General features: G+C 38.9%; 1 protein-coding gene across 2 annotated transcripts; it reads left to right on the top strand.

Moving 5' to 3' along the window:
• Positions 1-160: 160 nt before the first annotated feature.
• SAMD8 (sterile alpha motif domain containing 8) lies at positions 161-17,589 on the top strand. 2 transcript variants are annotated; one of them, XR_014590631.1, is made up of 8 exons: positions 161-179; positions 1,342-1,494; positions 7,761-8,362; positions 10,059-10,154; positions 10,766-10,883; positions 11,699-11,849; positions 12,745-15,153; positions 15,577-17,589. XR_014590631.1 is itself a non-coding variant. In XM_083866565.1 (7 exons), exons 3-7 carry the CDS (start codon positions 7,794-7,796, stop codon positions 13,047-13,049), a joined length of 1,239 nt encoding a protein of 412 aa, XP_083722691.1. In that variant the 5' UTR covers positions 161-179; positions 1,342-1,494; positions 7,761-7,793; the 3' UTR covers positions 13,050-17,589. The 2 variants fall into 2 exon arrangements, 1 of the variants encoding a protein (XP_083722691.1); XM_083866565.1 differs by having other exon boundaries at positions 12,745-17,589.
• The last annotated feature ends 687 nt before the right edge of the window (positions 17,590-18,276 follow it).

Below are 18,276 nucleotides of genomic sequence, written 5' to 3'. Positions count from 1 at the left end.
CCGCCCCGTCCCGCCCCTTCCGCCGCCGCCGCCGCCGCCGCTTCCGGACGGGGGATGGGGGGTGGCGGTGGCCGCCGCCGCCGCCGAGGACGGGCACGGCCGGAGGCAGAGCCAGGGCGCCGAGGAGCCGCGGCCGCAGCGCCCGGAGCTGGCGGGGAGGCACCGCCGCTCGGCGGCAGGTGAGGCAGGGCGAGCCGCGGGCCCCCTTCCCGGGAAACCCTTCCTTCCCGGGGACCCTTCCCTTCCTTCCCGCGGGGCCGCCCCGCAGGCGGGACGGAGCCCGGCGGGTCCCCGTGGCTGCCCCGCTGCGGGGTGAGCCCCCAGAGCGCGGGCGGGTCTCGGGGGGAAAGGACCGCCTGGCCGCAGAGGCTGTGCGGGAGGAGAACAGCTTCGCCTGCCGGGGGGAAGCCAAGCCTCCTGTGCTCTGTGTCCGCGCTAAAATCCGCTCCCCCGTAATTACCGCGCCCGCCGCTCCGGCGCGTCCCTGCCCAGCGTGAGCGCCCGGCCCGGCAGCGCTGCCCCGGTGGTGTGGGGGCTGAGGGGCAGCCCTTGTGCCCGGCTTGGGGCCGAACTTGGTCAGCCGCCTTAGGAGAGGCTGTGAAGGTGTGGGACGGGACCGAGCGGGGTCGGGGCCGGCACAGGGGGACGGGACGGGGCCTGCGGGCACAGTGCGGGTTGTTGTGGGGCCTGGGGGCAGAGGGGACCCGTGTTGTTTGATTCCCGTCAGCCTCCACAGCAAGCAGATCGTTCCTGGAAAAGATGCTTTGTGTCAGTCTCACAGTCAGATAAACAAACAGTTGTACCGGGTCCAAATAGATATCTGTATTCTTTTCAGTAAAATTGTTATGTTTTCTGAGGACAAAGTGTTCGGTTTTAAATAAAAGTGCTGTTGAGTGTGTAGGATTTGGTTATTAACAAGGCAACACGGAACAGTGCTGCTGCTGTGTGTGCTCTTGGGGTTTCAGGGTTAACTGGTGGGGTCTGCCTGTGCAGGAGTGTTTGTGCAAGTTTAGGAACTGAACATAAGGAAGTTGAAACTACTGGAATTATTATCCCTCAGTCTCTTAAATCTGTATTACTGATATATTATGTGGCCATGGACCATTCACTTAATCATTGCTGATTGCTATTTAAAAAACCCTAACACTTCAAAAGGGTAAGTTTTCCCAGCTCTGTAAGTTAATGGAAGAGGCAAATGGGAGGTAGTGTTAAGTTAATGTTTGTAATAAGTAGAAATGGTCTCATGGTTTTGTATTTGAGACTTCACAACACTCAATTCTGTGTTGTAAGATGACTTGATGGAAGATTTCCACTTGGCTAAGGTCTGCTGTGTCTCCACAGAGCTCCCTTGTGCAGCTGGACACGGTGTCTGTGCCACCTCCACAGAGCAGCTGATCATGCTGTGCTCTGGAGTGGCAAGAGCTCAGAAGACATTTCCTGGCATTTAAGTGCCCCTCCTGTTTGGTAGGGGGTGCCTCTTGCTGGATATCAGAGGTAAGGAAACGCCTGTGTCCTTTTTTTCCTTTTGCTTTCTGTGATGTAGAAGAAAGGTGGAACTAACCTGCAGGATTAGTTTGAAGTGATTTTTATACCAAGTGAAAAGAATTTTGGGAAGTTTTGTAAGTTTTTGTTCTGTAAGTACTGCTTAGATGTGAAGGAAATGTTCTGTAAATTTGTAAAGCACAAGAATTTTAAATTATCTTGTTTGTTCTTCTGTGTGATATTCTTGCTGGCTGGTTGGGGGTTTATTTTAGTAGGATACTATTAAGATACAGGTTGGTCTAGGAATTGTAATTGTTTGGGTTGTGTAGTATGGCTTTTCTTTGTACAGAGCTTGCTTTTGCAGCCCATTTAGCTGCTTGAGATTCACTAACCATATTACATTGTGTGTGTTTGTTTGATAATCGCATACCTTTTAGAAGTTCTTTATTTCTTACTTGCTTTAATGCATCTAAAATGAGGAAGGCTATTAGATTTTCACTAGACAAGAAAGATCAGATTGTAAATGGTTGTGGAATGTAAGATGAAACACAGTATCACTACAGATATTGTTCTAGTATTTATTTGAATGGAGAATTTGTTCATGTCTTTGCCTTATTTTCATTGTAAGATGAGGGTGTGGGAAGAAAAGGGGAGAAAGAAACTGGAGTTGTTACTCTTAAGTTGTATAGGGATAGAGAGCAGCCAACATTCTGTTACAGGAGGGATACACTACTTGAACCTGGAAGAAAAATACTCAACATCCCATATTTAGCATGGAAAATGTTCAAGAACTTGGTCAAATACTAATGAAATACTTTGAATGACATCCTAAGATAAGTGGTGGAGTACGTGATCAGTTGTTTAAAAATCACTTGTGTGTGCCTTGAATTGTGGCAGTAGGATAAAAATTTGTTTTGTTAGCTAGTTAGTAGAGTAGGAGTTGAGTTACTCTTAGTGTTCACTTGAGTATAATACAACCTGTTTGGCTTAACGTTTGGCTTAATGAGGTGTAAGAGTCAGGGTATGAATCTGTTTATTTTGATGCAATATGTAACTGTACTTGGTTCTTAAGACAAACACGTTTGACTTTCTGTAGTAGCTGCTGTCAGTCTTGCATGGAAGTGTCTCAACAGAAGGACTGCTAAGAATATAGAACTAATATTTCCTCCACAAGCTGCACTTCAATGAATAATTCTCAAAAAGCTCGTCTTCCTTGATGGCTTAAAACCTAAGACTAAACTAGTGTTACTTTGAGATTTCTTATCTTACCTTCATGCATATCACTGAGACCATAGAGTGCAGTTACTGCTTCTGATCATCTCAGTTACAATACCAAAGTCACTAATTAAAACTCAATGCAAGTTTTACAGCAATATTTATGCATTTGAAATTATTGTATTCTTGCTTCAGGAAAATACCATTTTTGTCTCATGCTGGGCATTGTGCTGTGTTTGATCAAATTTATATGGTAGCCATTGTATTTAAAAACTCTTGAAAAATCATGTATTTTTTTTGCATGGGTTCTTTTTGTTCTGCTTACAAGATACCTACCATATTATATTTATCTGGTGGCATTTAGAAGGTGAAGGCTAAGTCACTGTTTGCTATAGGGCAGTGAAATGTTTGGTGCTATTTGCTTTAAATAAGCACTGAAGGAAGAGCTTCCAGGAAGAGCAGGTGACAAGTTTCTCATATAAGTCAGAGTCAGAAGAGTAGCTGAGCCTTGTGCTGCATAACAAGGCAGTGCTGTGTGTTCTTTTTCCAGCACAGCATTGCTAAGTTGGTGTGTGACAGTGGCTTTATTATTGCAGGCTGGCTCAGCACATGTTTTTGTGTAGCTTTTTTGTGTTGGGGAGCCAAGGCCACTGACATGGCCCTTGTCCACATGGACAAAGTAGCAGCATTTGCAGGGAACAGCCTCTCCTCTGAGGTGTGGGATGTGCTCCTAAGCCAACAGACCCTGCCAAAGGAGGGGCTGACTTGGAATGGCCTGTATTCAAACTGCAGCTTGAAACCTTCACACAGAAATGTAGGTTAAATCACTTGAGATGAGATAATTCTTCAGCATCCCTATTAAAAATTCCTCTTAAGGATGATGGGAGTTGAATCTAGGGGGAAAAAATCAAGGGGCAAGGCTCTCTCAGGTACTTGAGGGCAGGTGGTAGAGCCATAATGCTGCTAGTAGAGATTTTGCCTGTGTGTCTGGAGTAAATAAAACCAGTCAGCACTCTGCTAACTGCTGCAGACCTAACTAGGTTGTTGAACTCTTCAGCTATCACTCTGCTTGCAGCTTAATGTTACAGTGATATTAATGCTGCTTTTCTTTGGCTAGAGTAGTGATAAGCAGATTCAACTTCCCACATATTTACCTCAATATGCAGTCTCAAAGTCTGTAAGCTAGGAAATTTAGGGAATTAATGGTTGACTGGCAGCAATTCAGTAGAGGGGAACATGACAGAATCATGGACAATCATGTTGAGGGAGGTTAATTTTCTCTCTGTATACATCTAGGAAATTTTGCTATCAGCTAGGGTATACTCAGCCTCTCAGAGGCATCTTTTTTTAAAATACCACAGCCAAATTGTAGGAATGTTTATGGCTCACAAAGTAATGTTTTTCTTTTTAAAAAAGTAAATACTTATACATCTGCAGTTCATATGCTTTTTGTTCAGTTAGTTGAAAGGCTGGTGCAAGAAAATGGGACACACAATACACACTGTTGACAAGCTTGCTGAGTACTAAGTCACAGTACCAGGAAAATAATCAACTAACGAGCTACAGACATTGCTGATGTCAGGTGAAAAGTATATTTTGCCCTCTGACGCTTAAGTCTGTGCTTGCTTTGTGTTAGTCACGGGTGTTATTCATCATTAAATAATGTTACCCATTATTTGGTTTCAGTGATAAAACTAGTAACATGGAAAGCAAAGTAGTTACCAGAGCTGTTTCCTTTCAGGAGACACGTGCAGTTATCTGGGGAACTTGGGCTCTGATGAGTTATTCTTACGCAGCAGTCTAGTGCTGTAAAAGTTCTGCAGCATTCTTCAGCTTCAAAAATGAACAGGAGCAGTTGTACACAGGGATCTGTTCTGTATTCCTGGTGTTACGATTGTTAGAGTAAGTGTCTCTCACCCTTTAAACCACAAAAGTGTCACTAATTGAGTAGTCTGAAAGGGAAGTCAGTTTCAAGCAGTTTCAACTTTAAGAAGTTGCTTTGTCATTAAAAAATGAGTTTAACTGTTGCTGCTGAGATTAAATTAGCTACCTGCTCTGTGTAATGCTTTAAATTTGTGTTTTGTGGTAATTTGTCTTTTCCTGTTGGTTAAGTGTCTTGTAGACAACGTTTAAAAACAGAGCAGGTCCTATCAGCTGCATCTTGAGGTTAATGTAGACTTTCTCTCAGGTCCAGCCCAGAGTGACCTTTGCTGGGTGTGCTCATTCAGTGTTTAAGGTTACTTTTATTGCACGTTTGGTGAGGATTGATTTTTATTCCGGCAATGCCAGATGAAGGAAGACTAGGCTGCTGCTGTTAGGCTACTTGACTTGTGACAAATGAACAAATTCTCTTAGGTTAGGGACAGTTTCCTGCCTTTGTCCTCAGAAGTTGCTTTGGTTAGAAGACCATATCAGTAAGTTGAGTATATTTGTGGTGGTGAGTTTACATTCACTGCTTTTAGAAAACTCCTGATGATTACTGTGTTATAAAACTCACTGTGATTAACAACTTTTTTTTTTTCAGTATTTCATCTGTATTTCTGAGTAAAGAAGGCTGGAAGTTTAGATAAGCAACTCAAGTTTGTTTATTTTTACTGGAGGTTTTGGATTTAGTATAAGAGCAATGTTGATAATACACTCATGTTTTAGTTGTTGTTTAGTGGTGCTGACCCTAAGTCAAGGAGTGTTTGGTTTCTCCTGCTCTGCCAGTGAGGAGGGGCAGAAGAAGCTGAGACACAGCCAGGACAGCTGACCTGAACCTGGCCAAAGGCATATTCCAGACCATGGAATGCCCTGTTTGGTATAAATATGGAGCGGGGAGATTGGCCAGGAGGGGCCAAACACTGCAGAGGAACTGGCTGGGCAAGGGTGGGCAGGTGCTGAGCAGTTGTAATGTCCATCACTTGTCTTCCTTGGCTGTTGTTCTTCTCACTTCTTGTTATTTCCACTGTTACTACTGTATTTTTCTGTTCCTATCTCAGCCCCTTGGGTTTACCTTTTTACAGTTCTCCCCTCCATCCCACTGCAGGGGGAATGGGCCAGGGGCTGTGAGTGGGAGTGAGTGAATGACTAAATTACTTTTATTGCCACCAGGGATTAAACAGCAACCTTGGAGTAAAATAAAAACATGTAGTACAAAAAAAGTCAATTAACTCATTATTAGTTGAAAATTAAATGTCAAAAATTATTTTATTAGCTGTGACCAAAATAATTATTATAATTATATTTGAGCTACACTTTCAAAAATAGTAAGATAACATAAAAATGAGAAAACACCCTTTTAAATGGAGAAAGAAGTATATAGTATATGCAGTATTCTAGTAGGTTTTTTTGTTGTTTGTTTGTTTGTTTTTTAATTTTGGGCAACTATTTAACTATCAAGGTATTAAACCTTATATACTTATTGGCTGTATATGAGGTATTGAGAAATTTTAGCAATTAATTAAGTACAAGTGGTTAATGCACAATCAGTTTCTGAGAGGATATTTTCAGAAGTATCATGCCCTTAATTATTTTAGAAGGGTAAGTGTGATTTGTGTGCTCACTTTTCTTCTAAAATATTACTTTTGCACTGCTGGGAAATCTCATTTGGCAAATTGAATCTTCTCTGATATAGTATGAAATAGTTTGTGGTTCTGTTAGATGGAAGCCAGAAGAAAAAGTTGCATCCAGTAATTATATTAAAAGGTACTGTACCTCTTTAAAAAAAGAAGTGAGAAGGAAAGAGGTTCTGTTTTTGGAAGAGCTGTGCCACTGAAAATGATGCAGAACTGTGCTGAATATTCATGATGGGTTTGAGTACCAGTTGACTATAGACAGAAGTTAAATAATAGATTAAATACACTGTTTCCTTGCTTTCATTCTGAAAGCCTTGAATGATGTATGTGGCAGTAGTGTATTTTCTGAGATTTGGTTGGCACGATTGAAGCATTTTAGTTAATTAGACTGATTTTTCAAGTACAAAAGAGCTGTGAAATTGTAGCTGTTTCTTAGATGGTAGCTGTACATGAGCCACCAAATATAAATTATGCACAAATCCATTCTCTACTGCTGTGGCTCTTCAATATTGCATAAACGTTTTAGTACTTTTACTTCACTGGTTGCCTTTCAGAGTTTTGTCATTTGTTCCACATAATGTCCTGTGGTTAACTTTTTTCCTGGTAGTTGTTCTGGTGACTTGTCACCACCACGTGACTAAAATGTTGCTGAGCTGTCTCTCCTTCTTTCAGGCAATATTCTAGAGTCAGGAACACAATTATTGAGAAATCTGTATGAAGAGAGTACATCTCTTCTGCTTTGGGTGTGTTACTATGTTATCTACTAGCACATCAAGTTTAAAAATGCTTTGAAGCTTAAGCCAGTGCTTCATTTCTGGTAGTATTATTTTGAAGGATTCACAATTCAGTAAGTATCTCTCTTAATAACTGAGATCAAAGATAGGATGGTTGTGCCATCAACATACAACTAAGATACTTCAGCTCAATACTGTTGCAGATATCTAGACTTAGGTTTACTTGGAAGAAGTGGGGGAATGTCACGTCATCAGAGCTTCAGTATGCATTTTAAAACATTGGGATATGTTGGACTGCACTGAAATGTATAATTTCAGCTTTAATTCAGTTTTGTGTTTGCTGGCTGTTCTTCCTTGCATAGTTGATGAACAGCAAACAGTGGAAAAGTCTAATGATTAAGCTGGTATTTAAAGAGTAGTATTTGATTTTCGTTGCCTAATGTAATTAACAAAGTAGGATTTATTTATTTATAACAAAATTGGAACAGTATACTGGATACATCTAGGAAATATTCTGCTTCTTGGAAACTTTAGATTTCTATTTCTGTTTAGATTTCTATTTAGGAGCAAATGAGATAATCTTAATTTAGTTTTTCTTGAATTAAAAATATATATATATATTATTTGTCTTGGAAATCAGATCTGTTTTTTAGCTATCTCTTATATAAAAAAATCTTGGTCTAATTAAGCATCTAAAAATGCACAACAAACAGTGGCATTTCAGTAATGTGTGTTAACTCTCTGGTGTTGTCTCTCTCTCTGGGCTGTGCAGCAGGTCAGCGTGGCTGGCGGATAAGGGGGCAGGATGGCAGGCAGCAACCAGCTCTGCATTCGGCGTTGGACCACCAAGACCGTGGCCAAGTGGCTGAAGGAAGAAGGCTTCTGTGAATACGTGGATCTTTTGTGCAACAAACACAGGCTGGATGGCGTTACCCTGCTGACACTGACTGAGTATGACCTGCGGTCCCCTCCCCTGGAGATCAAGATCCTGGGGGACATCAAGAGGCTGATGCTGTCCATACGCAAACTGCAGAAGCAGCACGTTGACGTCCTGGAGGAGCTGGGCTACACCAGTGATGGTCATCCTGGCACCCCAGCTGGGGCACTGCAGGGGGCAGATTGGTTTTGTAATGGTGAGGTACCTCGGGACTATGATGGACCAATTACTGACTTGAATGGTGATCAGTATCAATATGCAAATGGAAAGAACAAACACGCCACACGGAGACTGGACCCAGAGTACTGGAAGACAGTTTTAAGTTGTGTGTATGTCTTCATAGTGTTTGGCTTTACATCGTTTGTAATGGTGATAGTACACGAGCGAGTCCCTGACATGCAAACATATCCACCTCTGCCAGACATATTTCTAGATAGGTAAGAGATTTTCTTTCTGAACAAAATAGTAATGTGATGGTTAAAATATAGGCTGTCTTTTCTCTGTTTTCAAAGCTTCATGTGCTCTAGAAGAAGGTTTCATATACTCTAGAAGAAAGTTTCATGTGCTCTAGAAGATGCCTCTGCAAAATAGTAATAAGAGTCTAATAAATCCTTCTGCTAAGATGGAAATGCAGATCAGTTAGATGCAGAGATTTAGTTTTAGGGGGAAATAAATTGAGCTGTTGTTCTACCTAGTTTATATTTAGTTTTACGTCTTAAACTCATTACAACACAGTAATTACTTTGTCCATCCTTGCATTATAGTAAAAAGCATGATGGTCAGCTGGCATAGATATGCAGCCATATTTTGGTCTGTGAGTGAGCAAGGAAATTGAAAGGGAACAGCACTGGTACTGTATTTTTATTGTCTTCCTGCTGTCAGCTTGCTGAAGATGGTCTAAGGAAACTCTGAAGTAGAATGAAAAGACCAGCATCTCTTTTAACAGGGTATTAAACCACTGTTGTGACTTACGCAGTATGAGTTCATTTTTTTAAAGAAAATATTTCACTTCAGGCAAAGAAGAGACACAATGGCAAAGGTCAAATTCTAGTCATTGACAACAGATTTAATAGAGGATAGATGTTCCCTTTGAGCAAGTGCACTTGCACCATGGAGAACTTAACTGCCTAGGGAGTTTTAAAAGATGAGCTAAACTGTTAAAAAGTTCAGCCTTTGTGATCTTCTTGTTCCTGCCAGTAATTTCCATTTTCATTAATGGCTTTCAAGAAGTCAGTAAGACTAGTCTTTAGAGTAAGTGTGCAGAATCCCCCATAAATTTATATATAACTCATCAAGGACAGACCACATCCAGCAGAGTGGGAGAGGGGAGAGAACAGGAGTTGTGGCATTGCTGTATTTTGTTCCCAGGGCATTCAGTGTGCAGGAGGATGGGGGAGGCCAGAAAGCAGCAGCTCACAAAACAATGAGAGGGGATTACTACAAAGCTCGTGGTTGAGTGGTGCTTTGCTCACTCCTTTGTATCAGAAGTGCAAAACTATGAGGAGGAGCCCCTCTTGAAATCTGTTCACCGGTATTTTGGTGACTGAAGAGTGGAAATTGTTACTGGTGTCTTATGTGTGCAAGAAGGTCTTAGATCTTTTGACAGGGAAGGCTGAAAGGTTTTCACGTAGTGATTATCACTGAAGTTTTGAAAACAATTTTTATTTTCCCTGATACTTTTCTGTGCAGTTCTGTTTCATTATAAATATTTAAGGTTTCTGGCCTTGCAGCATTTAATTCATTGTGTTGACGTGGCATTCTTGCAAGCATAAGCAGCATAATTGACATGATGCAAGTTTTTGTCAGAATGAAAAAGGTTGTGAAACAATAGTAGAGGAACACATCCTGTTAGTAAGTCACATGTAAATTAGAGCATACTAGAGATTTTCCCTGACTTAGTGAATTCTGTGTAAACTAGAAGCACATTACGAAGGAGATAATGTAATTGAATATATTTCAAATTCTGTTTCATTCAGTCTAACAAAAGATTTTTTGTCTGTAGTTTTACTATTGTCAGATGAAGGCAAATGAGTTTTGTGGTTAGAACTTCACATACCCTTATTTTCAATACTGAGACTAGGAAAAAAATTAAGCCTTTGTATTAACTTTCTTGCTTTGTCTCTTTTTTTTCAGTGTCCCTAGGATACCATGGGCTTTTGCTATGACTGAAGTATGTGGTGTAATTCTTTGCTACATTTGGCTCTTGGTTCTTCTGCTTCACAAACACAGGTAGATTTTATAAAATCCAAATCAGCTGGTACTTCAGTGCAGAGAAAAGACAATAACAAGAATTTATGATGATTGTTTAAGAATTTCTATTCTGTAAGACTCTTGTCAGCTTCTAATATGTCTCTGTTAAAATGGATTAGGATGATTTAATCAAGAATGATGGCTTGTGAATCTTTCAAAGGAGTAATCTGAATTTACTCTTCTACCACATTTATGAGTTATTTCCTTCAGAACATAGGTGTTTCATAGAGTTGTCAGTATATACACTCATGCTATAACAGTTTTGTGTATAAGAAAGTGCTACAAGAATGAATTTCCACAGGATGTCTGAGCCAGCCTGGCAGTTTGCTTTCCCTAAGGGATAGAAAATGCTTTTGTGTGCATGTGTATTTTAAGTTAAATTTTCACTGCTTCATTGATTTTTACCAGTTTGCCAACAGAACGTACAAGTGCCAAAGCTATCAACTATATTTTTACAGTACTACTTAATAATAATTTAAAAAAATGATGTGAAACTTGCAGTAATGATGACAGGACTTAATGGAATTAAGTTGGGGTGAAATGTTTTTACCATAACTTCCCTGATGTCAGTTCCTGTGCACTTTTCCCAGATCTATACTTCTGCGCAGGCTGTGCAGCCTCATGGGGACAGTATTCCTATTACGTTGCATTACAATGTTTGTTACCTCACTCTCAGTCCCAGGACAGCACTTGCAGTGTACTGGAAAGGTAAAAACGCTTTTTCCTGTTTACTTTTGTGAAAAAATAATTAAGATTTTGCAACCATAGTGTTAGATGTGTCTTTTTTAAAAACATCATGTTTCTCTCCTGTTTCCTTGCCCTTGCATTAATTACCATGGGCAGGCAAACATCCCTAGGGGTCTTAGAAGCACTTGCCACTCTGAAGAGTGTGTGGTTATTTGGGGAAGGCTGTTCAGAATGTTTCACACTGTACAGCAGAGAGAGTATGTCAAAGAGTTGTGTGCACTTAAGCTACCAACTCCCTGAAGAGAGACTGAAAAGGAAGTAATCGCTTCTTTTTCTTGTTGGGGCACGGTTTTGGAAAAAAAAAAAAAAAACAAAACCACAACAACCAAACAAACTATTATTATTTCACCCCTTCTCACCTTCTCATAAGGCATATTCCTTAGAACATGGGATTTTATGGTTTCATCCTGACTTTTAATTAGGAGAGGTTTGAGCTGGACAAATGGAAAGCTTGATAATGACACAATTTGGGAGGCTGAATACGTTCAAAAAAAGGTGGCAGGCTCTGTGGGCAAATCACTTGGAACAAAATAATTGCTCTAAATTCCAGTATTCATAAGAGGTATAATGAATACAATTAGTAATTGTATGCAATAGTAATGTGACTCATTGCCACAGTGAAATCCAAAGATGGGCTAACCTGTATTTTAATAAAAGACACAACATGATAAATGGTATTAAACAAACATAGTGCAGAACAGCTAACTTTAGGGACATACTGTTTGGGCAGTGAGGCTGGAACTTAAAGTTTAACATTAATATCCCTGTTTTTGCAGTTGTATGGCAACGTTTGGGCAAAACTCCAGCGGGCATTTGCAATATGGAGTGGCTTTGGAATGACTCTGACTGGAGTACATACGTGTGGAGATTATATGTTCAGTGGTCACACAGTTGTCCTGACCATGCTCAACTTCTTTGTCACAGAATGTAAGTACAGAGTGTCAATACTCAAATGTCCTCCAGAGTACGTACTGAGGTGTGACAGTGTAAACATTTGAATGTCCTTAAGTATTAAGAATATCTGCTCCTTGACCTCCTCAGGAAGTTCAAAGTGTAACATTTAAGCAAACAAATAAAAATTCAGATTGCTGTGCTCTTTCTCAGGTTTGTGACAATCAAGTCACAGCCAGGAAAGGAGCACCACCTCCTGGAATGGGGGGGATGAATAAGGAAGGCACTTTTCAATGAACATGTGAGCCAAGAAATTAGAAAGCCTTTCTGGCTTGCTACTGGGAGAATACTTGGGAAGATGCTTAGCATTCCCTTCCCTAGCTATCTGCCATGACTCTTGTCAGCCAAAATACCTGATGAGGTTTCCATACGTTTAGTATAACCCATAGAGCCAAACACCAAACCCCATAACGAGTGGAATATATGAAACAGTAGATTTACCCTTCTGTAAATACCAACAGTGATTTGATACTTGTTATAGCAAGCAAAGATAATCAGTTTGAGTTCAGTTATGATGTAATGACTGCAGTAACAGTAATGTAGCTTTCATTACATCTTCCTCCTTATAGAAAAGGCATGATTTTCATTAAAAGAAGTTGGTTGAACAAAGAATTCTGCTTTGCAGGGTGCTAAACCATTTAAGGATGCTCTTGTTAATCCAGAAATGCATTTGTAAATGAAGTCATGAACTGTTAGACATATATAACTTGTGTGGTTACTTTTGTTGGATTTATTGGACCTGTATACAATATTTCCAAATGAAAAGAGTAACTTCATCTCATTTTTGGATGAAAGATCTGTATAAAAACTTGGACTGTCTAGGCCTGCATTTTGAGACAGTCGAGGTTAACAGCTCTCTGTTTTCTCCTAGATACGCCAAGGAGCTGGAACTTCTTGCACACCTTGTCCTGGGTCCTGAACCTCTTTGGAATCTTCTTCATTTTGGCTGCACATGAACATTATTCTATAGATGTTTTCATTGCCTTTTACATCACTACAAGACTCTTTTTGTATTACCATACGTTGGCTAATACTAGAGCATATCAACAGAGTAGGAGGGCAAGGATATGGTTTCCAATGTTTTCTTTTTTTGAATGCAATGTTAATGGTACTGTTCCCAATGAGTATTGTTGGCCCTTTTCAAAACCTACTATACTAAAAAGATTAATTGGTTGAAGACTGTGTGGGTCAGTTCAGATTTTTATGAAGCATTATGACTAAGATCCTACAGGGCTAGCTGCAAGGGGGAAGTCAAGTAACATTTTTCACACTCTGATCTCCTCCTTGCCTTGTTCCTTGGATTCTTAGCCATTAAATGGGGTTCCCATACTTTACAGGGATGTGTTTTGTTTTCTCCTTGTGAAAATAGAAAACAATGCAGGGATGGGTAAAGGCTATCAGTGAAGCATGAATATAAACCCGAATACTGTTACCCTTGGTAAGGTTCTGTGTGAATGTTTATGGAACATTAACCTCAAATATGTACTGAATATAACACACCCTTTACAGGTCCAGATAATCTTTGTTACCCCAGTGCCAGCTTTTACATATACTGACAAAAAAAAAAATCAGAACTTTATGAAGCCTTTCTTTGAAAGCAGTCACAAATGTAATTTTTAAAACAAACTGTGTATATTTAAAGATTGAGGAGGTCTGTGTCATAATGAAGAACGCAGTATAGTTCCTTGCTGAGAGGGTCTCTTAACTGTTAAATTACAAGTGTTGACAGTATAAATGGTCTGCATACAGGTTGCCAAAAAGGAAAGTCTGCCTTGTGGCTGTGCAGTGATGATATTTTTTAAAATGAGAACTTACTTAGTCTAGTCTATCAGTTGTCTGTATGATTGTTCTAGCACTTGAAAGTTTTCCCTTTTGTGTTTAAATGATTTAAAGTCAGTGGAACATCCACTGAAAGTAAACTTAGCTTTAGTGAGTTTAAAGCCACAAAGTAACTTTTGTGTGGTCTTAATTGCTTTATACCCAAACCCATGCATGTTTTTCAGGAGCAGTTCTTTAACATTGGAAAAACAGAACAGTTGTCTTCGTGTATCTTACTGTCCTGTAAATGGATGGGAAAAATGCATGTAGTAACTCTTTCAGGAATAGTAATAATAGTGAGTATTGGAAATAGTGCTCATGTTGATGTATGTTTTAGCACTCTGGTGTCAACAATATGGTGAATATCTCTGGATATATATATATATGCACAGTATATTTGGTTATATATATAAACACACAGTATATGTTTTTCTAACAACTATGAAAAGAGGCTAGTTCTTAATTTAAGTTGCTCATTTACTCTGCTGAAAGATACCATAAACAGTTGAGTTTTGCTTGTTGAAAGAAACCAAACCACAGCCTACAACAACACATCCCCCAAAACCTCAAACCAACACTCCATAATGCATGGGCAGGGTCACACAAGGGTCAGTGATCTCTTAGGCAGTGGATTGTAAGGGGACAATACTAATGTTGTCTGTAGAGCCTGGAAATTAGATTTGTGCTAAATGAAAACTGGTAGGTACAAGGTACAAAATCATAAAAATGGCATGGACCTTTTAATTTGATTATTGCAACTTTAGATGTGCATATAGTGGGTAAGTCAGCTCTAGAAAGTTACACAAAGCATTTCCAGCTTGGTGCTAGCTGACTTAATGGGCACTGTGTACTTGTGTGTGCATGGAAATGAATCCATTTGGAATTTGCAAGCTTTTGTGTTTGGAGGCTTGTAACCTACTGTGGGCTACTCCTTGCTGTATTGTGTTCCTTTTATAAACCTTGATTGTACTAACTTGACTTCCTTACACTCTTCATAGTATGTTACTTTTGTAACTTAATTTAGCTCCTGTTCCACAGAAGAATTATGCATCTTGGAGTATCTCTGCCAACTGTAATGAGCACATGTACACTGTACTATTCCAGAGATTTTTATATTTGTAACATTCCAATTTTTTAGCAAAATTGCAGATTTAATACTATATATTGTTCAATCTACCACAGCCTGATGGCTTTTGCCATCCAAATTGGGGGAATATGCTTACACTTAAAAAAAAAGGAGAAAACATCCTGAAAGGTTTAAAGACTTGCCATTTGCTGCTCCTAACTTTCTGATTTCAGAAAGGCAATTTGAACATTCCTCTTGAGACTTTATAATGAAAGAGTTCTATTTGTTAACTTATATTTGCCTTTGCAATGCACACAGTTATGAATGCTGTTTTTCTAAACTCTAGGAAACACCTGTTCTCAGGATGTGCAGGATTGTAATCTGAGTTATGGAGAGGTATGCAATTGAAGTTGATTCTGAGAATGACCATTTGAGTGGTAACTGGCGTAACTGCATCTAAACTGAAATACTATTTTATAACTTAGACATGCAGGAGAATTTTCAAGTACAGCCCAGTGTAACAATGTTTACATAAAGTAAAGCTATCATTTCAATATTTTTATTTTTTGTAGTGAAGTTCATATACATTGAAACATAAGGATTCTTTGTTCTAATTTAATTTTCAAATTCTGTTAAGTAAATTGTGTTTAAAACCAGTCTTGTCTATCACTGTTTTTTAAAAGAAGCTTGTTTTTTGTGCTGTTTCCCTTGATGCTAGATATCTAAATTCCAGAATAAGTAATATAAAATGGTTGGTTTTGTTAGCACTGCAGTGGATTAAAACATAGTCGGGGTAATTGTCCTCTGCTATTTTGGCAGTTCATTTTGTCTGTCTGTAAACATGCAAGAGGAAAGCTTGAAGTTGACAGAGGACAGAAAAATGCGATTTTGCTTGCAAGAGAGCACAGGTCAGTCTGTAAATTTGAGAATGTATGCTTTATTGTTAATTAGATGGAAACAAGTTGCAGGTAACTGATAGGCTTAACATTTTGTACCTCCTTTTGAGGCAGCGTTTTAAAAGCATTTGCTGCTTCTGTTGCTGACAAGCACTTGTAAGTAAAGGCAGCAGAACACCTTGGGCCTTGGATTTAATGCTTGGTATGTTCAGGGATGTCTTCCTTTATGTTCACATGCCATCATTGCTCTCTTTTAACATGTTGCACCTCTTTTGTGCTAAGTTGTCTTCTGTGGTTTCTGTGAGTGCCCACATAATCTGGATTCAGAATAATGAATTAATTACTGTGTAATGCCAGCAAGTGCAAGTGTCTCAACAACATTAGTACTACCAAGTGCACAAACGAATCAAGTAGCAAAGTCTGAAATTAGTTACCATATATACAAAAGAAGAGGAGGGTCACATTTTTTTGCTAGTTTATCAGGTTTAGTAATATGTGAGACTTGGCAATAGGGTTGAGCTCTTCCTTATTAGTTTGGGGATATGTATGCACATACCTGCAAGTGATAGACACACAGGCTCTTCCCCCATCCTTTTTCTTTGGTGTTTTGTACCTTATGACACAGTTTCTTATAATAGCTTTCCTAAACTTTTTGCCTTTAGTTTTTAATTTCTGAAAGATTCCTTAAGTGGGTTATGACATTACACCTGCACAGAATTAGACCTTCATAGATGTGGGTTTTAACAAATTATGATTACACTTACAAAACCTTATGGAAGGATCTTTGGGCAAGGTTCTCTAGCTGATCTTGAACAATGCAATAGAAAGCTTCTCTATATGCAAATTACCTTCATGTCCTGTGGCAAACATGGTAACACTTACACAGTGTCAGTACAAAAATGTAAATAGGCCTGAAGTATTTAAATCATCCAAGACTAGCAAGAATTGGATCCCATAAGTGCACTTGTATGCTTAACTTCAAGCAAATTACTAAATACTCTTGACTTCAGTGAGTGTTACCATTTTAGTTTAAATATTTTTTTTGGATACGGCCCAGTGCAAACTGTGTGGTATACTCCTACAGTAATGGGAATAGGTAATGTTACTTTCTTTTTGGTTTTCTCTGATGTCTCCCCCCCCCATCTGCTGTAGAAGAAAATATTCCAGTAGAAATTCAAAGAAATTGCTAGTTAACTAGGTTCTGAAAGGAGAAATCTGTAAAAAAACCAAAAAGATTGCATAAAACCTTGATAATTACCTGCTTTAAGAAGCAAGGGTCAGTTAAATGATTTGGGAGAAAAAAGTTATTTTTTGATGCAAACATGTTAAATAAAGTCATTTAGAATTACTGAAACCCTCCAAGGAGGATAAAAGCACAAGTTCCTATAATCTTCTTTTCTGTACAGCTGTATCACAGTGTAGTGCCAAAAAGAGAGTTAAAGAGGAAAGAGTTGAGCTCAGACACCAGTAAAAGTCTTTTGCAGCAATTAATACCTTCTTGTTTTTTAACCATTGCCTGCATGCTTAGTGCTACATTTATCCATTACTGTAGCTAGTTTTCTGATGTATGAAAGCCCACTTGGTTTTCAAACATCAGTCATGGAAAAAAAGCCCCAAACAGTAAGGTTTATGGACCTGGAGTGTAACAAAAATAACTTAAAACAACTGTGATAGTTTTTCATCCTGTCCATGTAGTTCCTACTGAAGAGTTAGGGAGAATCTGCAGTAATCCACAGACAATACTGACTTTTTTTTTAATAACCATGGGTACCTTTTTAGAAATCTGACCTGTAACTTCAAAAACCACCACAGTCTTGTGAAGATGGAAATATATTTGACAGGAGTTCTAGCAGTGAGATGACTTAGCCTCTGAATTATTTTGTGCAGGTAGACTTCAACAATAAGGATTAATTGATAGACCACTGGTTTATAAAATTATAAAATACAAAATATTTCTGATCTGTCTTTGAACTAGTCACTATTCTAATTGAAACAGTATTCCTGGGGGTAAAAAAGTTCTTTGGAGTGAACCTACTGATGTCTTGTTCATTATATGAGGAAAATCACAAAAAACCCCCCTCACAACTCCTCAAACACTAGAATATTGTGAACACTGAACCTTCCATACAGCAGTATCCTGCACTTGTATCCTATAAATTTGCAGTGAGTATTATGTACATACTCAGTGACATGCACATTTTAAAATTTGTAATAAGTAATTTGTAATAAGTGTAATAAGTGAAGGTGATAAATACGGAGCACAATAACATGACCTATTAGCCCTGATTCTGTAGTTAGAAAGACTGACTGTAACTGAGGTTTGCTCTTTCAATTCAGTTTTGTCAAAAAAGGAAAAATCTTGTGAAATTTGAGAAACCATGAACTGCATTGTACGTGATACTTAACATAATAAGGATGTAGAAACAAGGCTTTTCACACTGCAGTTACTTCAGTTTTGTCCTGAGAAAATAGTGTTATCTAATGGCTAGAAGGTATGCCAGTGAAGTGTAGAGTACTGTAAATAAGTAAATATTGTTTTGATTCTAAACTCAGATTGAATTAATATATTGTTTTATATCTTTGTTGTGTTAAACATATTTAAAAATACTAAAAATAAAATATT

Source organism: Zosterops lateralis (assembly GCF_965231275.1).
Source record: "Zosterops lateralis genome assembly, chromosome: 8".
Taxonomy (NCBI): Eukaryota; Metazoa; Chordata; class Aves; order Passeriformes; family Zosteropidae; genus Zosterops; species Zosterops lateralis.
This window is presented reverse-complemented; position numbering and strand designations above follow the sequence as displayed.